Here is a 27,630-nt window from a genome sequence, read left to right as displayed (position 1 = left end):
CTCTGCTTTACAACTTATTTTGTTTCTGTGGTAAGTTCCGCAATGAATTAGAAAAGATTGAAAACTTGTGCCAAGCTGAAAAAGTTTCTTAAAGTTTGGTTTAACTTTTTAAGTTCTGTTTTGTTTTTCAGTGTGACTGCTGACTGGCGTTGGACCCTGGCCCGGTCAGCTCCTACTGCAGTCCATTTTATGAACTTATTACCTTGATTTTCAGAAAAGAAATACTTATGTAGTTATTTTTTTGTGACGAATGCAACGCTGAATGAAAACACAGGTTATTGTTATGTAGTCGAGACTGAAGTGGGTTTGCTTTATGATTTTCAGGCATGCCACCGTCAATGGAGGAACGCATCCGAGAACTGCAAGACGAACGGAAATGTAAAATTTGTCTTGACAACTTAGCTGATGTTGTTTTCGTCCCCTGCGGCCATCTTTGCAGTTGCACCAACTGCGCCCAAGCTTTGAGGAAATGTCCGATTTGTCGCGAAAAGATCGAAAAAGCTATCCGTACATATATATCATGAATACCTAGCCTACTCAGTTTCAGCAATAACCGGTTTCAAAGTCAAATTCAGAAGCCCTACAATACATTCGTATATTTATTCCAGTGAAATCATGTGGCTTAGCTTGAGCGGCGAAGCAAGCTTCAGCGTGATCGTTCATCGTGATCGTGATCGATCTTTCCAACGAGTACCATGCATTCGCCGTAGGGTCATTCCATAGCAAGTGATTCAGAAAAACAGAAAACTTCAATCACGCTATAGAACTTTAAATTGAAATTTGGTGGAGCTATGGAGCTTACCAGCTTGACTTTAAAACCTATATACTGTGTTTTTGAAATTGGAGGAGATTTGAACCAAGTTACGATAGTTTAAATTTGTCAATATTTGGTTGAATCTTTAAGTGACTTTCTGAAATTTTCACAATTATTTAAAATTTCAATAACTTGGTAGTTTCTAAAGCTATTAGCTTCAATGTTTTTCTTGAAAAGATAAACCAACATGATGCACGAAATCGTGTGAAAATATTTCCAACTTTGTTCATTGAACGTACTGAAATTAGGTTTAAAGTCATCTCATTTTTGATTGCAATCCTTTAAACGCACATTTTGAGGCCCATATTTCAAAAGAGACAAACGTGTATATCAGTCTAGTTTTTGTTATAACGCAAAACTGTTGACAAGAAGAACTTGATAATGAAAAAAAATGAGGATTTTTGACACACATCAAAAATTGTTGAATTGGTGTCATTAATCTACAAATATGAGAAAGTTTTTGTTTTTCCGTCATCGGATTTTCCTTTTTAACAGCTTCTCGTTAAAACAAAAATTGGGCTGATATTCATTGTCCCTTTTGAGATGCAGACCTTGAAAAGTTTTGCAATAGATTGAGTTGCGCTTGTAGCGCCATGATCCTTACTTACTTCACAATTGTAGATACAAACAACCTGTTTTACCCTGGTGCTGCGAGTTCGCTGTGGTAGTAACGATTTGCACTAACTTTCGAAACTGTGTTGTGTTTTAAACGGTGTTAGCTAGTGCAAATCGCTACGACCACAGCGAACTCGCAGCATTAGGCTTCAGCAAGTCGCTTGCATTTGTGAAGCTTGACAAGTTTGTTTTGCATGAGTGCACTCAAAAAGTAAGGGGATTTTAAATCTACAGTAATTTTGAAAAGTTTAAGATCAGAGTTAAAACTATTTTTTACAGACTTTTGTGCATCATTTTAATTTGTTTTTTCAAAAACGATTATAATCAATTGCTTTTGAAATTACCAAGTTGTTGAAACTTCACAGAAATATCGCTCCGAATTGACAAATTCATATTGTTCTAACTGCGCCAACTCTCGTCCAATTTTCAAAAATAAATAATTTTTTTTTAAAGTTAGGTTGGCAAGCTTTATAAGCTTGCTACATTTTAACCCAACGTTCTATAGCGTGGTATACAGACCTGAATTAATTGACATGCAATGACTCTAACCCGTTTAGTTTGAAGCTTCCAAGTTGTGCTGCTTCAACAATACACGGAATGGATCCACAGAAGACTGATGACAACAGGACTGCCCGGGAATCCACGCTTGTAATTCAGTGTGGATTACTGCCGGATAATTGTTGAAGACTTGATAACTAAGCTTACTTTCAGAACTTACTTTATAATTAATATCATAACAGAATGTTGAGTACGCTCAATGCTAACGTTGTCCAAGGCGCCACGACCAACCACGAAAGTTGCAGTTTGTGCGCATTCAAGTTAAAATGGATCAAACTATCATCAAATAGATTCACAACAAGCAATAGACGTGTGCAAACCAAGCATCGACTCAGGACCGTTCATTTATTTTTTGGTAATAGATTTCAAATTTGAAACGCAAATCGTATTTAATCGTTGCTAAATTCAGCGCAAGCCGAAAAAAAATGTTGAACACTTTGAAGATTTTATTGCATTTCTATTCTGACGACCTCCTGAAACCAAAGCGTGCAAAAACGGATCAAGTTTTCGAAACTGAACGTACGAAAAAATCCGACCAAGCTGTGCAAATGCTGCTGCAAGCGCAGCTACGTCAAAAACTTATTTCATCATGGAGGTAACAATTTCTTTTGCATGGAATACTTGTTATAAAAACTTTTTCACAAAAAAAAAACATTTCTTTCATTCAAGTCGTAAGAAGATAGCACATATTTTCAATTAGCACCTAGCCTAGGAAGAGATAATCTACTGTTGACAATGCGAGAAGAGAAACGTGAAGCTTCGATTGAGTTATTATGAATTTATGTTGGTAAATTATATTGTAAATAAATATTGATTAGTTTTTGGTAGCAATAATTTGTTTTGTACAAAGCTGTGCCTTTTTATTTTACCTTCCCTCTATCTACCTTTCAGTGTTCATTTTTGACAACAAACTACCTCTAATTCTTACTTAAGTGTTGATCAAGTTCTACCTCAAAAGTCGTAATATTCACTGTGATTTTACATAAGAATTGAATAAAATATAACTGAAACTGAAAATTTTGGCGCTGTTTACCGGCAGTGGCACATTGCGCGGTCATGTAGTTTCAGTTATTCGCTGAATGACGTAGCTAGAAAGATAAGAGGCAAACGTCATTCAGTATGAATTACAATGGTATTAATATAAAAACATATTTTTTGTGGGGCAAGACATCATTTTAGGGGGCGATTGCCCTCCTAAGCCCTCACCCCCGTGGCTACGTCCCTTCATTTTCTGTTTTAAAATGCTAGCGTTTTGGTTGTTCATCACCTGTCGAGCTTTACATTACATGAACCACTATTTTGTCAGAGGCGGTCTGCAGATGCTTATCAAAGTTGTCTTTGGTTAAGGCAACGAAAATGTGTGGATGAGTTTGTGAAACAAAGTAGTTTTTCGATTGTTGCAAACCTCAATTGTTAAGCAAGCACCTTCTTGTGTTTGACCTTGGGGGTCGCTGTTGTTGTGGCAGTGGCATGTCAAAAATGAAACACATTAATTTGTGTTTCATTTTTTCTTGCCTTTAACCACACTGCACTATATAACTTTGTAAATTTTGTTTTGTATGTTATTCGCTCTGAAGATGTGCATTGTCATGGTGCGCGAAACGTCAGTGAAGCAACAAATCAACCTGTTTATTGTTGCTTTTACTTTCACCAGATGAACGTTTCAACGAGTGCTGGAAACTATAATCTATTCAGTATGTTAGTGTCCCGTAATTACAAGTGTCCATCTTGAAATGTTAACTAGTAGATTTCTAACCTAGAAAGACGTTGTTTGGTCTGAGTTGATGTTGTGTGGCGGTAATCTTTAAGGAATGTCGTGTAACTTGTCAAAACTTGTTTGTATGCTCTTAGCTTCGGCCTTCATGATGTGCTCTTGCTTTGCATGTAGGCTATCGGTCTTTATGATGTTTATGAATGATGCTTTGTTGAGCTGGACTTGGCAGGATGTGAAACACGCGCTTAAAACGTCTCTTCGTGGCTTTACGGTTTTTATGTCATAAGATATGCAAATGATTTTTCTCTTCGTTTTAAAATTTGTGCAGCTTTTGCGGGCTTTCATTTCTACCTGAAGTGTTATATTTTGAAATGAAAGTTCCCCACGGGTCGAAATTTGAGTATACTTCAATATTTGAGAAGATTTCACGGAACTTTTAGTCAAACTAATCCCTAAACCTGCTCAAAAGACCACGGCAACATTCTGTATAGACTTAGGAGCATTTAAATTATGTGCATATAAGTCGCCATGTGTGATTGCTACTTGTAACAATCAAACTGTAGCTTTGTAAAAAATTAAAAATCTAGCAGCTTAATGCTTTCTCAAAAATCTGCTTTAGATTTGGAGAAGCGTTGCGCTAAACAAAAAAAATTGTGTAAATTTGTGTTTCAAATTTAAATAAACATTTTGTTGGCGATGTAATATACCACGCAATAAGATTTAAAAATTAAAAAGGTCTTACAGTATCTTGTCTAACAAGAAACTTAAATTCAAAATATTTTTTTATCTTTGCGGCATGTTTATTTATTTTTGTGTTTGTATATTTTCCGTGCAGCGTTTTTGTCGTATAGCAAGAGCTTGTTGGTGTAATTGGCAGGATAACTTTGTACCGCATAAAAGTGTTCCTAGAAGATGCAATTTTTTACCAACGAAAATAACGTTTTCGATGCACGAAAATTCTTATTTTTCTAATATGGGCCTTATAACGAGTTGCTATTGTTTTTTTTTCTGTATGGTAATGTAACGTTTTTGGTGTGATGTTATGTTTTCGTCATTAATGATCATTTTATTTTTTGCGTTTTTCGGCAATTATTTTCATACGCATTGAGGTAGCCACGTGGTTTTAATTTGAATTTTCTTTAATCGCGAGGAAAATCACTTTAAGAAAATAATGCGTTTTTTTTTGTTACCATCAATCACGCCATTGCCAGTGAATAGCCCCCGGACTGAGCTGTATTTCGAGCACTAGTTCAGTTCTGCTATGTTTAGCATGGGATAACTCTCCGTCATATTTACACGTATGGCATTTTAGAGATGTTATTTTACGCCTTCACTTGTGTTGATTATACTGTCGCTCTTGGTTCCCTGGTTTGATAAGCTTTGTGCTAAAGTCACGTTTTTTCAGCGTCAAATTTATGTCAATTCAATTTTACTTTTTGCCTTTATCCCATTTTTTTGAACTACAATTGAATGCAAAGTTGATTGAGCATTCATCCATGTCAACAAAATCATTTCCCGCAGCCGGTGTTTGAATGTGGATTGAAAGAGTCGCGGCTGGAGTAGAATTTAAACCGATACGGTCAGAGAAACGTATTACGCTTGACGTAGCTACTGGTGAGTGCTTAGCGTTTGTACTGATGACTACTAAAAAACTCTTTCGAGCATTGAAGGTTCAGTTCTAGGCGTGACTTGATATCTCCAGCCTGTCTTTCTTTTTAAATAATTCTTGCATGAATGAAACAAAAGAAACTTGTAGTTTCAAGTCATTCGCTACCATTTTAAGTGGACAACAATGAAACGTTTTCCATCTTCTAAGATCAAAAAATGCAAATCTCCTTAATATTTTTCATGCAACGCTCAGTTTGCAGTTCTTAAACACTGGATTGTTGAATTTCAACCAATCTAAGTCAAAGATCCTGACAAAAACTTGTTAAAACATGCGGTATTGTAGTTGGCTAGTTCTCTGATCTGAGCTTTTAATATTTTTTGTCATTGAAACAAATTGAATTCATTTTTCATCTGCGTTCTTAAAAGGACATTTTCATCATTGAAGTTAAAATGTTTGATGAACAGATTTTATCTGAATACTGAAAAGTTTGGGTGTTCATCAGGACAATTATCGTTTCTAGCACTAGTTGCTACGTTCATCTGATGAAATTGAAAGTAAAATTAACAACAAACAAGATGGTTTATCTATTCAACCAGCACTGCTATTTCGGTAATCAGACTTTCAACTTGTTGCAAATCTCTTCTTTGTTTGATTGGTTTTGAATCTTTATCCTCGAACTGACAAAGCCTGGATGGGTAATTCCTGGTTGTTTTCGCATGCTTGTAAAGGCTTTTACGTGTTACCCAGATTAGCAGAGTGAAATTTCCGATTGTTGAAATGTTGTTGCCGGAGAATTATGCCATTCCCGTTAGCTCAGTGGTTATGCGACTCAAGATCACGTGGCGCTGGTTCGGTTCTCGGGGTGTGCGCTTGAGCAACGCATTCTAATAAGGACTGCTCTCCATTCAACAGCAACTAGTAGCTGGAATTTCCCGGCAACAACACTTCAACAATTAAAAACTTCACTCTGTCAGTCTCGGTGACTGGCCCTGCGTCAAAAGCCTCCACAAGTATGCGAAACAACTAGGAATTACCCTTTCAAGGTTTTGTCAGTCCGAGGATAGATGCAAAACCAACCATTCACCCGGTGCTGCTGAATGGAGAGCAGTCCTAAAATGCGTTGTTCAAGCGCACATCCCGAGAGCTGCACCAGCGCCTCGTAAGTCGGGCTCTTAAGAGTCTTAACCACTGAGCTAACACTGAATGTCACATTTTCACGAAATTAAGTCAACTGCAGGCTTCATTCTACAAATTGTAGCCTACTTGGAATAAATTAAGAACTTGATCAACACTTTATTAAGAAAGGATAGTTTGCTGCCAAACTGAACACTGAAGGAGAATCTCATTTATTTTTTCAAAATGGATTATAGTAGAGTTTAGAAACGACAAATTTAACAATTTAAGCAGATCGGTATAAGGCAAACTGTCATTACAATTTTTACAGAGAATTTTTTTTGCAATTGCTGGCCTATTGTAGGCTACATAGCTTGTCTCAAGATAAGGGGGCACAGCTTGGTTTTGCATCGGGCATCATTTAATTTAGTATAAAACAACCTTTGTGTTTTTGTTAATGTGTTTGTGTAGTGATTGACTTCATACCCTGATACATGTACAGTAGTAGTTTTGATTGTCGTAGCCTAGCTTTTTGAAGTTTCTTGCTTAGCCGTTCAATTTGCTAAAACTTGTGAACTTACTAAAATGGCAGCAAAGTACGTAAATCTGACTTGTCGGTTAACTGTAGGCTACAACAGTGACAATTCATCATCTTTTTTGTACAAAGAGCAGTGTGGTAATTTAGCGATGTGAAGTGCGCACAGACGATGACCCTGTAACTTAATATTATTTCATCAAATTAGCGTATGCATAATTGAATCTAGATAATTTGCAGCGTACTTATTGAGTGTGATAAAGTATGCGTATAATTCCATATTTCGAAATACAGTACAACTGTCGGAGTGGCGGGGAGTTCAATCTGACCATTTTCACACATCGGTTCATCAGTGGCTACTTCTTGCGACACTGGAGAAATAAAACTGGTCTTCGTTGTCTGCATGATTAGCTGAAGCCTACGCTCATTGATTAATGGCCTGAGTAGATGGCTATATCGAACCAAATCATTATTTTTTTATGAGTAGAACATTTGGTTATTTTTATCAAAGCTACGTGGTCGCAAGTGTGAGAATCGAGTGTTTCGCCATTATTCGTTTAGCTCAGGGCAAAGCAATAGGCTATTGTCCGATAAATAAGTTTTTGAACTAAGTTAATTTATTCGCTTGCTATTCAGGGCCAATCTACCCTTCTCAAACATATTGCAAACTGTGAAATGCGTTGGACTATGCCGATATGCATTCGGCTTTTCTGGATGGAAGCTTTGCTCAGCTTACTTTTCTATTTTTCAGTTTAATTCATTGCAGTTAAGGGAATATTAATTGATTGAATCTTTATCCTCGAACTGGGAAAGCTTCTTGCAAAGCTTAATCCTGGCAGTTCTGCATGGGTCTACTTGTAGAGGCTTTGAATCACTGACGCAGACCTGGTCGCCGAGATTGACAGAGTGAAGTTTCCTATTGTTAAAGTCTTGTTGCGTACAATTATTCCATCCATTAGATGCCGCTGAATGGAGAGCATTCCTCAATGTGCGTTGCCAAGTGCACACCCCGAGAGTCGAACCGGCGCGCTTGGTCTAGAAGCTTCTTTATTCCAGAAGTCACGCGCTAACCAACTTAATATTCAGTTGTGGTCTGGTGAATGTTTAGAAGATGGAACTCCAAGGAGGAGGTGTATGCATGCTATGAGCTTTATGTTTGGAGAGGTTATAGTGGATGGGTGCAGTGGAAAAATCCAAGTCGATCAGAAAGAACTACTATAGGATGAAAATAAGAGGTGAAAGAAGTCCGTATAATATTTGTATGTGGAGCCAGTAGCGTTGACGTGGTACTTTTGTACCCGGGATGGTTTTAAGGAACTTGAAAAAATTACCGTATATTTTTTGGATACACATAATCTTGGTGTATTCAGCCAAAACGTTTGTTAATTTTCCTACTACTAACTGCGGAAAGTTAACTTTTACATTGTAAAAAGTGGCGTGTTTGTCTAACCCTTTAGCACCACCGGGCCACTGCTTTTGGACCAATGCGCCACTTTTACATAGCAATAAGCTAATGCACTGAAGCTTAATTTTGACCTTTAATAAATTAAACAATGGGCTGCTAGTTCTTTAACATTTTTCAACACAACGACCCAACATTGTTCGTGGTAGATCATATTTTTTCACAGACTTTCAAACAGAAATAACTTGCTTTAAAACATCTTAACAGCATAGTTGAAATTTTCAGAACTAAACAACCCTGCTTTGTTGTTTTATGGTTAATATCATTAATCTGACTACAAAATAAAAAATTAACTGGTGGCCCATTGGTCAAACAAATGGATAATCTAATGCATGATTGTTCTTGGATTTCATGGTGAATAAGATAAAAACATTTAACTCATTGTTTATTCATAAACAAATGAAATTGCAATCAACTAACAAAAAACAAGTTAAAAAAATTAGGGGAAGGGGGGCGAAACGGACTCTCTTTTTTCTCGAAAACAAAAAATACTAGCACCACCATCTCTAGCCTACTAAATCGTGAAAACTTCAAGAAATTGTTTCTGTTCTAACACGAGGTGGATTCCATTCTGAAAAGGGCTGTGGAGTCAGGAAAAAAAATGTAGCCTACGACTCGGCGGTTCATATAATTGGCCGACTCCGGCTTCAGTGTTGGCAGATTATTTCTAAATTTTGCCTTTATTTTTTTTAATTTACTTTAAAGTGTCATCGAAATTGAAGCAGCAACTTTCATAGTAACTAGCCTATAAAAGAACACTTCTGTTTTTCGTTAAAGTTGTTGAACTGCGGAAAACAAGCAACAATAGTTTGAAAAAAATGTTTAGTTTAAACAAAAATTTTATTGTTTTGTATCCAGTCGGAGTCGGCATTTTTATAACGACTCCGACTGTTAAAATAGGCCTACTAATATCCTTTCGACTCCATCACCACAGCCCTGATTCTGAATAAAGCAATGAGGAAACAATGTGTTTCAGTTGATGTAAGAAAAGCCTAGTGACAGTCGGTGTTAGCAGCAAAAGATGAAGTTGCTTGTTTGCTAAATCAATTGTAAAAAAATAGGCTACTTTATTAATCATCAACAGTTGGAGTCTTGGTTAAGCAATTAATTTTTCATAAGTGTTTTACATGAAGCGAGTGTTGGGCCAAACGAACCCCTCAAGGACCAAACGAAAACGGAACTAGCCTATAAAGTCGGTTGGTTTGGTAAACGTTCCCGCCTTGTCAAAGGGCCCCAACGAGGATTTTGATAGCAGGCATATTTACACTTCCTTCTGCTAAGTTCTCTTTCAAGAAAAAGAATACTCGACATAAAAACTTTTAACAAGCTTTCCAGTAAAAGTCTTGTTGAGAGACTAACAAAAGGATCAAAACTCAAGAAGTTTCGGAGGAAAGGAAACTTTTCCAAGCAGTAGGCTATAAAGCAACAGTCGTCGGTAGCTCTCCTACAAAGGCACTGTGAAGATCTCTACCAAGATCGCTTTAAAGAAAATTGGATTCAGTGCAGCAAAGGTAAAAACTGGTTTCACTGGAGAAATGTTCTGACTGCGTTTGGCTTGGAGAATTTGCATACAACTTATGTATAGAGCAGGTTTGAACGATAGGCTACTTTGTGGGAATTGTTTATTTTTGTATGTGTTTGCCTTTACAGGAAAGCGAAACGAATTACAAGCGGGTCCGCTTTTCCCCGTGCAAAAAGCGGTAAGAAATTATCATTTTTTTGGAAAAGGAGTTACTTTCAGCTGCAGCCTACTTTTTAGCACAAGCATAACCTATGACAGCACAAGCAAAGCCTCAACAAGCAAAACTGCCAGGATTAAGCTCTGGAAGAAGCTTTCCTAGTCCGAGGATAAAGATTCAATCAAGCTATCAACAGGCCTTTTAATTGCCAACTAGCCCATTAAAAATGTTTTGCAACAGTCATTTCTCCTTTACAGGGTCCGTTTTTTCCGGCCTCTCCTACTTTTTACTTTGTAAAACACACCTTCCTTTGCAAAAACACATAAAATGTTCATAGGGTCCAGCAAAGAACATTTTCGAAACCAAAAAGTTTAATCTCGATACCACAACATTTTTCTTGGCCACTTTTTATTTTAAGAAATAGAAGGATAGACCATTTGTCCACCTCCTGTCGATTGGTGCAACATCTCCCTTACCGTACCTATTTTAGATAATGAAGAATTGAATGGATTAAAGTTGTTACGGTAGGCTACCTTATTATTATGACATACTTTAAGGCAGGTAGCCTATGCCCAAAGTTCGGCCCGCAGGCCAAAATCCGGCCCGCGAGAGGTTTTAGCATGGCCGCACCTGTTGTTGCCCGCAGACGTTATTTGTGGCCGCAGACACACAGAAATCATACAAACCCACCTAACATTAAGAAACAAACCCGACCCGGTCTGCAAAACGATTGTTCGCCACATCCTTTGGCCAGTATGAATTTGATAAGACAGCATCTATTTATGATGATCCTCTTTTGAAAAGTGGTTTTACGGAGAGGGTTTGCCACAATCCTGCTAACACCTCACGGTCATTTAGAAAAAGGAGTCGACAAATTTTATGGTTTAATCTTCGTTTTAGCTACAGGTTGATAGCAACATGGGTATTAGGCTAAAGGTTACCATTAGCGGATGCTGCATAGGCCTCAACTAATACGTGTACCAAAAAAAACTAAAACACATAAGCTTAACAATAAATAGCCTACTATTAATTACTACAGAAGTGCTCAATGCCAAAAAAAAGCTAAGCAGAGCAAATTAGGCTACATCAAATATAGTTATTACTTTCCAAAATCTTTACAGGCTGTTTCACCCTATAAGGAGGATCATCAGAAGGTCCTTATTCAAATAGAAGCTATTTTATTTATTACTGCAGACAGTGCACACCGTTTCGGCCTTCCAGCCTCCTCAGTGCAGTAAGTAGGCTACACTGGGTATTTTATTTATTATAGATATATTATTATAGATTCTATTAAACTGGAAGTAGATTCTATGAAACTGGAAGTACAAATGAGTCAGGCTTGATAAAACCTTCATCGGTTAATCCGGATCTTCACCTAATCCGGATGGAATCGCCGGTCAAATCGAATCCGGATTAACCGAGTTCTACTGTATTTGAATAAAACCACAGGACTTCACTTGAGGATCGCAGCAGCACATGATTTCTTTTCTTTTATTGATATTACTGAACATCAGTCTATCTTGTTTCAACGTAATTTGCCGATGCTTGACATTTGTCACATTAAGAACTGGGAAGCAGCTGACTCGATGACTGATATAGTCTTTCGCTGCTTCCTGTCTGTTGTGGTATTTAGATAGCTATGGTACTATTTTATTCGTATTGTGTAGCCTATAATTGTACCGTACTATTGATGCAACAGACAAAATAAAAGGTTTCTCTTTCTCTATTCAAATGATTTTTTTTTCAGAAATGCAAAAGTTTGGATTGGGTGAAGCATACCAGCAATAATCAAGTTGCCAAAAAATTATGTCCAAGATAATAGAGTGGGCCTACCAGTATCTGTATAAAGATTATTTTCGGGCGGCTAATAAAGGCTCTTTATCCAACAGTAAATAAAGCGATTTGTTGAGTTGTCGATCTAGTAGGCTAGTGAGTGCGTAACGTTTGAGCCATGTTAGTTCAAGTCCAATTAAAACTATAAAGTGAATATGCCTTAGCAAGACAGTGGAAGTATTTTGTTTGATTGTAGCCTATTCTTTTTATGTTGCTACTTCGCAGCACTATAGACCTATTGCAATTTATATTTTATAGGTTTCAATGGACCTGAAGTCAAATTACAGGATAACTTGGCAGTAACAACTCTCCAAGGGCAGTGGTTTTCAATCTTTTTCTACTTGTAGACTCTTCTCAAAGTAGGCTGGTATCGAGCCTGACGTGGACTCCGACAATTGATTAATGTTTTGCACAACTTATAAAATTAATGCATCAACAGACCTTTTGAATATCTTCCACTCTATCGATAACCACCATTTTAGAAGAAAAAATGTTTTCAATGTAGGCTACGGTTAATGTAAAATTTGATCGATCTTACCGTTGACTATTGTATTTTGCAGAAGCCAGGCTTGGGTTAGAACAGGATCCAAATGAGGTGTGAGAAATGGTGGCAGTTTTATTTAGGCTACATGAGTGGTGAGAGACGTCCGTTAAAATCCCCAAACACGACCAGCGCTAGAGAGTAAGATATGTCGTTTTTCCGGTTGGCTTCCACTTTTTTATTTTTTTGTAAACACAGTTTCAACTTGATTTTTGAAGTAACTTATCAGTTAATTGGGATAATAACTTTAACCAAGATAATCATAACTCAAAATAATAATTTACTGTTTATAGTTACGGTATGTTAAAAATCAAGATGACGTTTAGTTTAAAATTCCTTATTCTTAGTAAAACTAAATACATTTTGGTTTAAAGTATCCGGATTGTTAACAAAACTATGAACAATAATAGACCTAAACATCCATCACTTACAAAACCGCAAAACAATGGCGTTTAATATGTCACAATGAACGTCTTAGATTGTTTACAAGAACATTTCAACATAAAAGTATGCAAATTTCTTGTAAAATGTATGAATCAGCATTTTAGATTGGTACAGAAAAATTTAGGTAATCGAATAGCCTTTAAACCATCGCCGAAAAGTCACATGAAGATGAAATCATATTCAAAATTTCAGAAAGACAACTTACTCAAAATGCCAAAAAAAGAGGACAGATCCTCTTACAAGAGGACATGTGGATGATGTGGTAACCCTAGTACTAGTATGTAGAAGTACTGGATGATTCTTCAGTATTTCTTTTAAAAAAAATATTTCTTTTATAGGTTTGAAGAGTTGTATGACTAGCCGTAAACGTTTGCTTATTGCTTTCATAATGTTAAATGTAGTGTTGTTGCTATGTCTGTTTAAAGTGTTTATGGTTTAAACAGGGTAAAAAATTAACTTCTCTAGACTCTACCCAAATTGTAAATACATAGGCCACCTGGGTAGCCTATTTGTGAAAGTTTTAGTCAAACTTACAATGAAAAGTTAATCAAGCAATTCAGTGGAGGGCCAATCAACTATCACGGGGCACGCACGACCATCATACTGACTTTTCAGGGGGAGGAATTAGCTTAAGGATTTGTGGCGTTATTCCACATTGGTTTGGACCATTTAAAAATTTAACTGGTCAGGCTACATAACTTGTGCTCCTTTGATTTACGTGTCAACATGCGGAAGTTGCTCTTGGGTGATGAGACACTGCATGCCCCGTGGGCTGGTGATTCAATCAATTTGTGTAGGCCTATCGCAAATTTCTCTTCAAATCACAGATTTGAACTGATCAAAGTTTTTCATTGGCTTCAAAACTCCACTGTTCCTAATCTAGGTTATTAGTTATAAGGGTATATTTCATTATTTCTGAATATCATCTACGAACTAACGTTCCGGAAGCTAATCTTTTGGAAATCCACCACTGGCTATTACAATAGCTTTCATTTAATTTCCGGAATAACTCTATGTGAGCTGCATTAAAAAATAAATTGAAACGAATTTTATTCCAAACAACAAAGCACCAAAATACCAAATGCCACGTGGGCGTTGATTTTATGGGATTGCGAAAAAAAAACACGATAGGCTACAGTAATGGGGTAGCATAATAAGTAGGCTAAGTCATATAGATTTCTAGCACAATTGCTGCATTTAAAAAAATTGACGACTGCATTTTATTAATCACTTTTTCTTCTTCCAACAAAATCATCCATGCTGCTTGTAACACCAAGTGCATCACTGAGCAAAAATGTTGTCCGCAGGGGAAGTATTCTGAAAGACAAAACAAGCTTTTAATACTAAACGATAAGATGTGACAAACATACTATTACAATAATCTAGACTCTGGAGATTTCCGCGAGATGTCCAAAACATTACCATTAAACAAAAGTGTTGCCATACGTTTTTTAAACTTCCAAAACTTATATTTTATTAACTTATATAATTATTTTTATTTATTTATATATTTTATTATAAAGCACATGTAGCTCAAAGGTTACTCGTTTGAAACGTTTGAAAGTTAATGAAGGGAAACAACGCGCTGGGAGGGGAACACTGACAGTTTTCAAAACTTAGTGGATGCTCGCAGCAAGCCCGCAACGCTAAGCAAACAATGTTCAGATCTACACGAATTGACCTTTGGCTAAGTCAAACGACAAATATAAGTAAACGAGCACCTAGGTGAGATTCGTACATTTATGTGGACGAAACTGGGAAGGCTACCTTTTCCTAGACTTCGCCAGACTGATGGTAACATGAAAGCCTACAATGTTAATGTAAACTAAAGCAAAGATGGCCTAATGCTCAGCAGAATTCACATGACATGTCTGTCATACAAAAAAACATGTATTCGTGTTTGAGGCGTTGCTCTTTTCAAGAAGTTATCAGAAGAAATATTTTTCTGCGTCATGAAATTGTGAATACAGGTAAAGCCGAGCGATCGATCTGCAAAGAACTGGTCAGTGGTCACCGCTTTTTTGTCCTATCCAGGCTTACGCCTGGTGGTTGAAGATCTAGATTAAATGGACGGGAAAGCGAGGAAGCCCATCTTCGAGTCCACCTTCAGACATGCATTTAAGTGTCCTGCCAGAGACGCAGTCGCATGCCCTTAAGCGGTGTCGAACCAGCGCCTTTCCGACTGCCGTACCAAGGCTCTCACCATTTGGCTATGCAGTCGACAACACAGCCAACACGTCGCCGCTCGTTTGCTTTTTATGCTGCTAAACATGACGATGCCAGTCAAACAAAGCAACCACAGCACGGGTTGTTTGCTTTACAATTGATTGCTGTGTGATGTACGTGCGCACACAACAACATTGAAGGCTACAGTGATTAATTGACGTTGTATAAACGTCATGAAAAAGACATTATTTTGGCATTGGTTTCAACACAATAATTTTGCTGAATGGAGACTAAGCAAAAGTCAAAGCTTACAAAGTGCAATTTTTAAAGTCCTTTGCAAGCAAGTTTTTAAGCAAATAGCTTTTTCATACGTAAGCAAATGCAATTCGGTTCAAACAGCTTCTAATCTAAGGCCAACTGTGAATAAGCCATATCCTGTCCAGCATTGTAATTTTCACTATACGCAGCAACTACTGAGAATGTAGCCTGGAATTGCATATTCAATCGTCAGTGTGTTCATTCAGGCTATCACCACTGTGTAAATCTACTCGCATCTTGGCCAATTCAAGAGCAAGCAAAGGTGAATTTACTCATTCAATAATGTTCAGGATATCACATTGGCTTGGAGTGCTGTCACGCTCATCTGACCATTGATGTTACTTTAAGTTTAAACACAATATGAATGATATTATCCTTGTTTAGTAAAGTTTACTCTTTATTCGAGCTCAACGCTTTTGGATATTTGTGCCCTTTATTCCAGGGGTCACCAAACTACGACCCACGAGGTTCGTTCACCCGGCCCACCGAACTGTGCAAAGAATACGACATAGCAAGTCTGTCTTTATTTTCAATTATTTTTTTTAAATCGCTATTCCTGAAAGGTTAAATATGCGTGAATTCGAGAGTTTGTGACAAAATAGTGAGTTATTTATCTACAACACAATCGCCTGTAACGACCAAACATTCCAGGTGTTGTGTGAAGCTGAATAAATCACCACCCATGCTGCAGACTGTTGAACAAAAGTCATCCGGCCCGTGAGCTCTTTACCAGCCCTTCGTCAAAAAAAAATTGTCGGTGACCTCTGGTCTGGATACAGCAAGATTAAGAGATTGGCTACGTGGTCATTGGCTTTTCGTTGGTGCCCAGCATGGATGACTAGAGATCACACTAAAAACTGGCAAACAGACTAACCTACTTAGACTGCTAACTTATGGAGCACATATTTTAACCTCATCTTTCTAACTATTACCTTTCAATGAACTTGTCGACTTCTCTGTCTTCTAAGTTTTCTTTCTAATTCAACTGCTAACACCTTGCCTCATTGGTTTTGATCGTCTAGGAAGATATGAGTCTCGTATCTCTAAGCAAAACCACATGTTATGTATTTAGTTAAAAGATTCTGCTCGGTTCTACACTCACAGGTAACAACATCATTGTGACGTTTGTATAGTCTTAACATCACAAAACAGCAATCGTCATACCCTCGTAAAGCGTAGAAAATGTAAAGAACTTTGGGCATCAAAAGCATGGCTTGACTTCGAAGAACGGCATCAAGAATGCGATCCACGGCCTCTGTGGGTTTTATTATCTTCAAAAACCTGCAAAAAGTACTTCATTTTCTCAACAAGTTTTTCATCTAGAAAACTTAACAAAAAGTGAAAAAATAACCTATAGCAAGATGTCTTAAATCAGACCTTTTTTCACGTATTAAGTAACTGAGAAGGGGAAGTAATGGAGAAAAATTAGAAATTCTACAACAAATGTAATGGTTATTAATAACATGCGAATTTAGCTCAACTATGTACGAATGCGGACAATGCGGTGCAGACGAATTGAGCATGATGTTACTCACGGCGTCGACACCCCTTCGAACATTCCTGTATCAATATAGTAGGGGCAAACGAGAGTTGTTTTTACACCAGTCTTCTTTTGCTTTATCAGTTCCATTTGCAGAGCATCGGTCAAACCAACAGCGCCAAATTTGCTGCAATTAGAAACAGTTAAAAGAACTTATGGTAACTCACTGATTCTCATAGAGCATGGGCGCCGATCCCTATAGGACAGTGGGGACATGTCCCCACCATCTTTTTACATGTCCCCGCCATCTTTTTACATTATTTTTATAACGTAAAGGTTTCTTGGAAACTCAAGCACCTGTACCTGGATCTTTATTCTGAAGAGTCTTTGCCTCAGGCTGCATCAAAACTGAAACCAATTTGTCCAACAAGATGGCTCACACGTGTAGCTGCTGTAAAAGCAGTGCTTGATAATTATAAGTCAGTATTGGAAACTTTAGAAGTACCGTAGCCGTGAGTCAATTTGATTTAAATGTGGTAACAACTGCTAGTTGGCTTTTGAAATCTTTTTCTCGTGGGTCGAGTGTGCTTGGGTTATTATAGTGGCATTGTCTGCATTCAGTGTCTGGAACGTTTTAACAAAGCCTTGCAGGGTTGCACGGTGACTGTGGTTCGCATGCTTGAAGGTGCTAAATTTCGCCATCAACGCAGTGAAGAAAAAATTCATCGTGGATTTATAAATGCTGAGGGGCTTGAGTCATTGAATCTGTCACGTCCAAACGATCCCAAATCGTCTTCAACATGGCCATGGTCAACCTCCTCAACTTCAAACACCAGAGATAAAATATCGGTCAGAGTATTTTGCAGTCATTGACAGCGCGGCAGCAAAATCTTACTGACTATTTCAAGTCGACCGATCTTGAACACTACAAAATTCTACAAGAATCACTCTTTAGTGGAAAGCTACAATCGCAAGTGGTAGATGATTATCCTGATTTCTCCGACACAGAGTCCCTAATTGTAGAAGAACTATGCTTCTTTCGAAAGCAGTAGGCCTACAATGGAAAGTCGGTGGAAGATTTTCCAATGATATTCAAGAAGATGCCATCCGCTGATCTGCAAATGTTTCCGCAAGTGAAACTTTTTGTGCGACTTTTGCTCATTTCACCAGCCAGCTCGTGTTCAGCTGAACGGTCAGTTTCAAGTTTGCGACGTGTTAAAACTTGGCTACGATCTACCATGACACAGAAACGGCTAAATCATGCAATGGTCTGCCATGTCCACAACGCAGTTTTGAATTTGATCAAACTCCATCACCTCTCCGAGGACTTCGTTTTTAATTCGCCGGAAACTCGTTGTCGAGTGTTTGGACGTCTGCTGTCCAATGCCAATACTGACAATTAAAATATATATACATCGCATTAGACTTGTAGCATATACGTATGTATTTGCTTGTTTGTCAGAACAGACCCCCGATCTATCTAGCTCGCTTCGCTCGTCGCCCCTTCCTACCTTTCCTAGTAAATGTCTCCACCAATTTTACAGAGCGATCGGCGCCCATGTCATAGAGTAATTAGAGTATCGCATCGTAAAGGCAATAAGGCATTGCCATTGTGCGCGAAACGTCTGGGAAGCAATACAACAACTCGTATGTTTCTGCTTTTATTTTCTCATGCATCAGATGAATATTAAAACTATTACAAGAGAAGTAAATATTCCCACAAACATCCAATCTTTTCAATGCTCCACTTATTTATTTGGGAATGTGAAAAACTCTTCCCTTGCACCGTTGCACGAGCAAAAGCTAGAGCAGGTTTGGCACCTAGATGAGTAATGAAGTATAACTAAATAAACGACTAACAAAAGACTTTTATAGCATATTGAAAGCTAATTAATGCATTAACACAATGCCTCAAGCTTTCTTTATTATGTATAGCTAATTCAACCAGACATCCAGTATAATACACTCATAGGCGCCGACTTTCCAAAAAACCTTGGGGGGCAAGAAAGGCGATGACGTCATAAACACAATGCTATTCTACTCAATTAAAATAGTCTTTAATTAAGCCTACCGTCTTGTTTATATTGACACCTAGGTCGCAAACCGAATTTATTAGAACCGCTGCTTGAAACGATTAGTTTTACGCATACAGTACGCCTAGCTGTAAAAATTTTGATATTGTTAGCTCATAATTGGAACAGTTGGAAAACAAGCCGATTCATTTTCTTTTCGTGCGAGTGAATAACAACGATCAAGACAGTGAAGTTATCGAAATAAAACGCAAAAAATCATGATTTCAAGCAGAGTGGAAACCCGCTATCACTTTTATTAGCTTCGTTTCGCTCGTTTTGTTATTACTAACCTTCAAAGCGTTAACAACGGCGAAGTGTTTTCTCTTCTGTTTTTTATCGAAAGTCTTTATAGTCTTTTATCGAATACCGTATATACTCGAGTGTAGATCGAGATTTTCGCAAATGATTTTCACCTCAAAAAGACAGATTCAACTTATACACGGGACAAGCTGTTGCCCCCAGCTCGGCAATTTTCAAAATTAACGCATTTTTGCTGCGGCAAAATCATTGCCGATGTAGAATACGGAGTGTGAAATGCGTCAGCCGAAATAAAAGTTTTTAATACGTTTATTTGCAAAGATTCAAACTTAATTTTCAAATTTAATGATTTCTTGTCAATTTTAAACTTTATGCACTTGTTGAGCAATTGCAAAGCTCACGAGACATCATCATCATCGGCCATGCCTGAATAAGGCGTCGGCTACCCTGAGTCTCCACAACGATCGATTGTCCATACTTCTAATTAGGTTTTCAAAATTTTGGTTTGTCCATGTTGAAAGATTTTTGAAGATTTCCAAACGTGGACGCCCCTGGTGTCTCTGACCAGGAAATCGCCCCATCATTGCCGAGTGTTCAATTCCGCGTTTGCGGTAGACATGCCCGACAAATGTCATTTGCCTTTTTTTGATAGTTGTGATGAGGACGCCAGGGGTGCACCCAGAGCGTCTCCACACTTCTTCGTTAGTGATTTTATCCATCCAGTTAATTCCCATCATTCTACGAATGAACCAAATTTCAGCACTGTTGATCTTCTTCTCTATCTTCGGGCATACAGTCCAGGATTCACAGCCATATAGCAGAACTGACCAAATCTACACATGTAAAATTCTTATTCTAGTGTTTAAAGAGATTGAATTAGATTTCAGTATTTTGTCCATTTTGATGAAAGCTTGTTTGGATTGTGCAATTCTTGATTGTACGTCGCTCCAGCATCGACCATTCGAAGTGACCATAGAACCCAGATAGTTGAAACTATTTACTTGTGAGACTGTTGTATTTTGATAGTGCATACTGGAGTTATTTCTTTTGATGAGATGGTCATGCAGAAGGTTTTTGTTGCATTCAAATTAAGTTACGAGACAAAACAGCAAAAAGAGCTGTTTTAAGAGATCAAGTTTTTATTTTTGCGTGTAGGATATAATCGTTCTTATTACGTAACATTCCATGATTGTTGAAGTCGATGTCAAATCTTAGCGGCCGCATAAAACAATGATGTCAAGTTGGCTAGATGATAATAGCGTAAGAGACGTCGTTTGCAGGCAATATTTGCGAACTGCGACCAAGACCATTAAACACCTTTTCTTTTATCGGTTTTCGATTTAATTCTCACACATTGCAAACAAAACAATGCTGTTGAATCATAATTGATCTCACAGCGGGAAGACCTCGTTGAAAATAGATCATCTAATTTAGCTGGTTTACTTAATATTACCATGAATAGTTACGTGACTATTCCAGCAGCACAAGTTACTCTCCGCTCTACTTTGAAATTTCCATACGGTATGATTGCCAAGCTGTATTCACGTAATTGTTCGTTGTGTCGTAGTTTCAACTCGATCAAGTTTGCTAAAATCGATTTCATGTTTGAAATCACAGAAAATCTAATGGACGTTTCGATAACTCGTGAAATGAGAATAAACATTCAACCTCGCATTCGCTTTTTTGCTACTACGCGTTTTGACTTTGAAGTTGCTCCTTACGCGGGAAGATAAGCAGTGTGTGACTGTGATCGTATGTGCTGTGCGCATCTCAGTAGTAACTAGTAATTCACGTTCCAGAGAAAGCCATGCGATCAGCTGCTGTTTTGCGGGCAAGAGCAATGCAGGCTGTTTTTCGCTTTTGGCATTCTATAAGTCCGTTTAAATCAGGGGTTCCCAACCTGTGGTACGCGTACCACTAGTGGTACGCGAAGGTTTTTCAGGTGGTACGCGGCTAGCTTCCGTTTTTTACCACAAAAACGTGGATTCACAACTTTTTGTTTATCTGGTTTTGTTTACATTTTTTTCCTGAAGCCTGTTCTTATTTTTCCGTAACTATTCCTGTTGTTTCGTATCATTACGATCTTCAAAATGCAGGTCATGTCAATTGTCAACAATGAGCACAGTTGCTTTGAAAAGCCGTACAACGCTGTGGGACAGTGGGCGTTAATTATGTCAAGTGATTGCTCTTGATAGATATCATCTACTGTTTTATAAATAAGCTACAAATAGCGTCGAATAATGCTAGTTGTAAGCTAAAATAGATAGGAATAAAATGTTCAATAACAGTTCCAAGGAATGTTCTCCAATAAACTTTTGGCTCAGTATGGACTCTTCATATTCAACGCTAGCTTCCCATGCTGTTCCACAGCTACTAATTTTCCCTTCCACGTGGGAATACGAGCAGGGATTTTCAGTCATGATGAACATCAAGTAAAAAACTCGAAACCGACTAGGTGCGCCCGGAAATGACTTTCGATGCGCTGTTAGCAAATTTACACCGCGCATCGATCAATTGGAGAACAGTAAACAAAAAATTTCCTTAAATTTAGTTGTGGTGCTTTAGTGTTATTTTAGTACGCCAATATTATTTTTCTGAATAAAATATGATTCAATCAAATTAGTTGTTCTGCAAGAAGTGGTACGCTTGGCAGCACAGAGCGTCCAAGTGGTACGAGATCGTAAAAAGGTTGGGAACCCCTGGTTTAAATGATCTAAATCTCTTTCGCGAAGTCCTTCATCTTTGAAACACCACTTGTAATAGCCATTTTTGTTGCCCCTCAACCATAAATTTATGGGGAGCGCCGCCCTCCGGCCCCCGCGTATGAATACACTGCATAATAAAACCATAACATACAGTCACCTCGCAGCATAGTCCACCAGACCTGGCATCCCAAACAAACCTGCACCGCTAGCAATGGTAACAACATGACCGTAATTCTTTTCCATCATGTTAGGCAGAAATGCCTTGATTGTCTGCATAAAGAACATGAAGTCAATTGTTAGATGATATGATTGACAGTGTATAAAAAAAAAACTACGCGCTTAGAGCAGCGGTTTTCAACCCTTTTTTCACCGCGACCCCTTGGACCAATCAACATAGCCTCACGACTCCCCATAAAGTTATTCAACAAAAGCAAAAGTTATTAAATGCAAAATTTAACCAAGTTCGATTTACGACGACTTCCAGTTATGTCTCGTTTCGCTATTGTAATGCAAACTCATGAAACAAAAATATCGTTGCACGATGTTATTACGACTTTAATACATTTTGTCAAATTGTTTTTTTCCATTTCCTAAAAAAAAATAATCAGAATAAGCTACATCTTCGCATTTTCACCGCTTAAATTTATTGCAATCTTTATGGGATTTATTGAAATCAACTTCAGTGAGATGGTTGGTGCTGCATCTTTTTAATAAGCTTGTCAATACATGGAACTGTTGCTGATAATAATAATAATCGTGTTTTTATTTGCGCCCATTGCGATAACATACAGTACACTGCGATCACATATGCGATACAACAGACGACAGGAAGCAGTGAAGTGACATGCAGTCTTCGAGTCAGCTGCTCCCCTTATTTTGGCTTGCCATTAAGTGTCTTTGCCGAGACACAGCCGCGTGCTCTGGAGCGGTGTCGAACCCACGTCCTTTCGAACGTCGCGCAGACGTTCTCACCACTCGGCTACGCAGCCGACAGAACTTTTACACAAAATAACTTACATGCTGACATTTTTCAATGCCATAGGAAACGATATTGACCAGAGTTTTATCAATTATACAGTTTTCATTTCAATTACATTGTTCTGAAATTTTCAAATTACAATTTCGATTACAATTACTTCCAAATGTAATTATTAATGTCCCGATCGAACAAAAATGGAAGACGCAACCTTCGAGTTCATCCTTGTTTGGGATCATCAGTGGTGCGTACCCTTGTGTTTTGAGCGGTAATCGAACCTTCAGCTTCATGGGAATTGTGGACGTTTCGACTTGATAGGGAATCGAACCTCCCTCGAGATTGTAACATGGTGTCCAGTATACCGTTGTTGCCGGAGAAAACGAACTAGCAATGATTGTTGCCAGAGAAAACGACGAGGTACAATTACGCTTCAAAGAGGCCATTTTCATGAGTAGATAGAATCCAAAAACCAACAACCGTGCCGAAAGGGAAGAACTACGTCACCTAATCTATTAATCTACTGATTCCATAAGCAATTACCCTTAACAACACCAAAACTCAACAGACAGCAGCCTCAAGCCAAACAAAAGAGCCGCATTAAAGAAGGACTCACTGACTTTAACACCATTTGTCATAGCACATGACTAGGGCACTGTGTTCTGAAAGCTAGTGTAATTCGCTATTACCAAAGCGAACTCGCAGCAGAAGAGGTCGTAAAAATCTACATTGTGAAGTATACTAGAGAATGTAGTGATACTACACCAATCTGGCAAGTGTTAGTTGTGCTTACACAATAATATGAAATTTACCATGAGCTTACCCAAAAATGAGCCATTGTGTTAACTTCCATTGTTTTGATCATCAACTCATCATGACATTCAGTAAACTTCTTCCCAGTCACAATACCAGCATTGTTGACGAGGATCGTCACATCACCAACATCTGACTGCAACTATGAACCAAATCATGTCAGGTTTTTCTCAGCCTCTCCAGTGTCAGTATTTTACACACAAAGTCAGGCTAACTGGCTTTGAGATTATTCCGACAATTGAACAAAAAAAATGACTGACTTTTGATTACAGAATATTAAAACTAAAAAAAGCAACACAACAATGATTTTAGTGTTCTAAGTGTCAATGACAACAGAGTATGAGCTGAATTACCTTGTTTGCAGCTTCATATACTTGATGCCTGTCACTTAAGTCACATTTATAGGAGTGCCATTGTGATGCTAAATCAATTTTAGCTAGCTTCTGCTTCGTATTGTTCAATCCAACTTCAGATAAGTCCCATCCCACAACTACGCAACCGAGTTTGGCAAATTCAATGCACATAAGTTGACCTGGATAAAGGTATGGTAAATTAGCAATTGAGTGATTTGTATTGCTAAAAATATTTTCTGATTTATATGAAATAACAATGCATATAACGAGTTTTCTTGTTTATGTTTTCAACAGGGTTTTATTATTTGATGACCTTTCAAGGATGCTTGTAGACTATTTAATTTTTAAATATTTTCTGTAGGCTTACCAATATAACATGCTGATTCATAGATTCTACAAGAAATTGGCACACTTTATAAAACTGATGTTGAACGCTCATTGCCTGGTTCATTGTGACATATTAAACGCCATGCTTACGCTTTCACAAAGACATTATTCTTTTACCCAAAAATGTTTTATGTTGATTTAATGCTTGTAGATGTTGCTGATTATCAACTTGTTTGGCTCGTTTATTACATGAAACGAATCGAAAAGTATGTGCAAAAGTGTAATGTGCATAACACCTAACCGAGCCTATTGCAAAAAGGAATTGTAGATACAAATAGAATGCATTTTATGCATGATGCAGCCACAGTGGTGCAAGGGAAGAAACAGCTTTTTAGTTAAACTCGTTTATAGGATCTTAACAGTTGTGCAGTAGTGCACCCTTTCAATCATATTTTTTGCAAGTAATTTAATAAACCGACAACAATTAAGGCATGGCTAGAGGCTAGATAGAGATGCTGTCTGATTTGTCACATTTTGCAAATTTTTTCAGTTGTTTCGAAGGCTCATTTGCCTTATGGGCAGTTGGGCACTGGGCAGAGTCAGACTTGCTTGTCGGCTCTAGTCAAAATTTGTTGCTTTGTTCACGCCTTGCTTAATTTTTGCTTGCGCCTTTACCTACGAGAAAGGTGCCTTTTCAAAGGTAAAACATTAAGACAATCCTCTTTAGTTTTCTTTCAGTTTAGTGCAATGTTAGATGCCGTCCGGATGGCTGCGACTTAATACAAGTTCAATAATTTGGTGTTTGGTAAAAATCTGTTTTTAATATCCTAGTTTGGTAGAGAAAACAAAAATAAAAAAATAAATAAGTTGGTGATGACTCTGAAGTCTGCTAGAACAGGATAGGGAAACTCATTCGACAAGCTCCCTGAATGCAGCAAATGTCTTTTGACAGCCTTGATGGACTCCAGCGATCATTGCTGTCTGACAGAAATTTTCCAAAAATCAGATTTTTTCACTTTTTGCTGACTCTTAATAATATACTGTATGATCTTCTTCTTCTCTCGTTTGACTTGCAGTAGCTTAGATTGGCAATGTCTCCTCGTGCAGCCAAGATACGGTAGTTGGGTCCAGTTGTCGAATACCAGTGATTCCACTTGGGGGTCGTAAGATGGGACATTCGTGGAGTACGTGTTGCATGCTCTTTGCTACTTGTCGGTTTGTTGTCATTAGTCGAATCCAGGGCTCACCACGTGGAGGTTGACAACTTGAGCCCATCATCAACAGTATCATAGCCGATGCGGCCTTTGATGAACTAGATGCTCAGTTCGTAAATTTTTCCAGTGTTCCCTTTGTCGCGCAGTGTCCCAAAGTGTTCTTGAGCCCAAAGAGTTCTTGAGCCCATACTGTATGATAAAAGCTTTTTGTTGCTGTAGGGAAGCACTAAAAAATGAGAAAAAGTAACTTTAAAAACCTTCACACAGACTGTTAGCAAGTGGCTAACAGGGCGACTAAAATTTTCTGAATCAAATTGTCACCTGGGAAAGGGAGTAAACAATACATTAAAATATAAATTTAGAAAACTTCATTCAGACAGTGACCAAAAGTTGAAAAAGTCTGAAAAATGTAACAAATTAGACAGTGAACTAAAACAAAGATGTCTCTAGGTAGCTATGGTTAAGGTAACTGCAAAATATTCATGGGCGAAATCTGACAAGTAAATTTGTTGTGTTTTTTTTTTTTGCTGCATAGGCTTAAAATTATCCAAAAAATATAAAAGATTCTTCAAGCATAAAATTCTACTTGCTGGCAAAAAGGGTCCTCTTTTTAGGCAATGACAATAGGGTACGCCTGTACTAGGTATCTATCATGACCTTATGAAAGTTAAAACTTTTAACAAGCATTTGACAACAACTGCATTTGAAACACATTAAAATTGCTTCCTTTAAAAATTGATATGTTCTTACCAATTCCACTTCCCGCTCCAGTCACAAGAACTATGTCCCCTCTTACATCTCTACGTTCCAGTGGAAAAAAGAAACGAAAAATAGCTACAAACCAATAGTAAAAGGAAAGGAAAAGTGCAGCGATTAAGTTAAAAACTGCTTGGAGATTCATTACAAAATTTTATTTTAAAGTATATATTTCAAACATAAATTTTATGTATACATGATAATCTAGAAATGATAAAATGTCTGTTTGGGATGCGATATAAGCAGAGGTGGGCAGTAGCGCGCTACTTTTGTAGCGGCGCTACTAGCGGCGCTACTTTTTTCGTAAAAGTAGCGGTAGCGGCGCTACTTTTTAGTTGGAGTAGCGGCTGCAGTAGCGGCGCTATTTTTATTCCAAAGTAGCGGTAGCGGAAGAGGCGCTACTTTTTTTCAGTCGCACTCCCGCTACCGCTACTTTTTAATTTAAATTGAAAAAAATGCTTGTTTTTTTGCGATACTGGCGTGGTAAAGCAGCTATATAATCGGCTTGGTTGCAAAGTTTCGGTCTTTTCTAGCTGACGTCAACTTCTTCGGCGAATATCTCCGTGTGATGAAGGCTATCTGCCAGGCTTTAGACATTCTCCAGGGCGAGTCCAAGGCATATTACGGAGTCTTGCTTCCAACCATCACAATTTGCGGGCAGAAGTTGACCGAGATCAGTGATCTTGTGACCTGTGAGGAGTTGAAAGTGAAAGTCCTTGAAGGGGTGAAGAAACGATTCAACAAGTGCTTCAACAACATGAAATGCGTTGTGGCATCATGTCTTCATCCCTCCTTCAAGACGTCGTGGCTACAATTTCTGCACTACGTTTCCACGAATGATGCTGACGCACTGCGAGAAAAAGTCAAGACAGATGTAATTCGACTGTTGCGGGAGACATCAAGCCAGGTTGATACCGAGAAGAGTGACACCAACACCAGTCATGACTCCGAGGATGTATTTTTTGGAGTGTTTGCGCCATCCCGTGAAACGTCAGTGCAGAAGGAAGCAGCAATTGTGGACGCCTTTTTTCGGACAAGAGCAAGTCCTTGAGCTTTTCGAATATCGAGTTAAAACATCTGTTCATTAAATACAACACCCCCATTCTTTCCAGTGCTGCGGTGGAGAGACTTTTCTCTGTTGGAAAAGATGTGCTTGTTTGTTTGTTTGTTTTTCATATCTTTACCTTGCATTGCGGGAAAGCGGACTTGAGCGCTATGCATCGGTGTACGCCTTCCGACGTACACCTGACTCACGCTGCAGCCGACGACAATGTCTGT

At 38.1% G+C, this 27,630-nt stretch overlaps 2 protein-coding genes across 2 annotated transcripts in view; one reads left to right on the top strand and one right to left on the bottom strand.

Annotated features, from left to right (window-relative positions):
- Positions 1 to 7,265, top strand: part of LOC145776686 (uncharacterized) — a 52,740-nt gene extending 45,475 nt beyond the window's left edge. Inside the window, exon 23 of the mRNA XM_082587917.1 lies at positions 325 to 7,265. Coding sequence (XP_082444043.1) covers positions 325 to 524 — 200 coding nt within the window. The 3' untranslated portion in view covers positions 525 to 7,265. The remainder of the gene's footprint in view (positions 1 to 324) is intronic.
- Positions 7,266 to 13,950: 6,685 nt separating this feature from the next.
- LOC145777380 (epidermal retinol dehydrogenase 2-like) lies at positions 13,951 to 26,552 on the bottom strand. The gene is made up of 7 exons (XM_082588748.1): positions 26,347 to 26,552; positions 24,056 to 24,234; positions 23,713 to 23,844; positions 22,074 to 22,186; positions 16,937 to 17,068; positions 16,566 to 16,682; positions 13,951 to 14,234 (listed from the first exon to the last, which is right to left on the bottom strand). Exons 1-7 carry the CDS (start codon positions 26,495 to 26,497, stop codon positions 14,141 to 14,143), a joined length of 918 nt encoding a protein of 305 aa, XP_082444874.1. The 5' UTR covers positions 26,498 to 26,552; the 3' UTR covers positions 13,951 to 14,140.
- Positions 26,553 to 27,630: the final 1,078 nt, after the last annotated feature.

The sequence above is a fragment of the Aplidium turbinatum genome, chromosome 9, assembly GCF_918807975.1.
Source record: "Aplidium turbinatum chromosome 9, kaAplTurb1.1, whole genome shotgun sequence".
Taxonomy (NCBI): Eukaryota; Metazoa; Chordata; class Ascidiacea; order Aplousobranchia; family Polyclinidae; genus Aplidium; species Aplidium turbinatum.
The sequence above is the reverse complement of the archived record's forward strand: the minus strand, read 5'-3'. Positions and strand labels throughout refer to the sequence as shown.

Excerpts from the sequence above, each read along its gene's own strand:
- LOC145777380 (XM_082588748.1), bottom strand. The coding sequence starts at position 26,497 with ATGAATCTCCAAGCAGTTTTTAACTTAATCGCTGCACTTTTCCTTTCC. Across the intron at positions 24,235-26,346 it reads TGGAGCGGGAAGTGGAATTG|GTCAACTTATGTGCATTGAA; the intron begins GTAAGAACATAT and ends ACCTTTATCCAG. Across the intron at positions 23,845-24,055 it reads TATATGAAGCTGCAAACAAG|TTGCAGTCAGATGTTGGTGA; the intron begins GTAATTCAGCTC and ends TTTGGTTCATAG.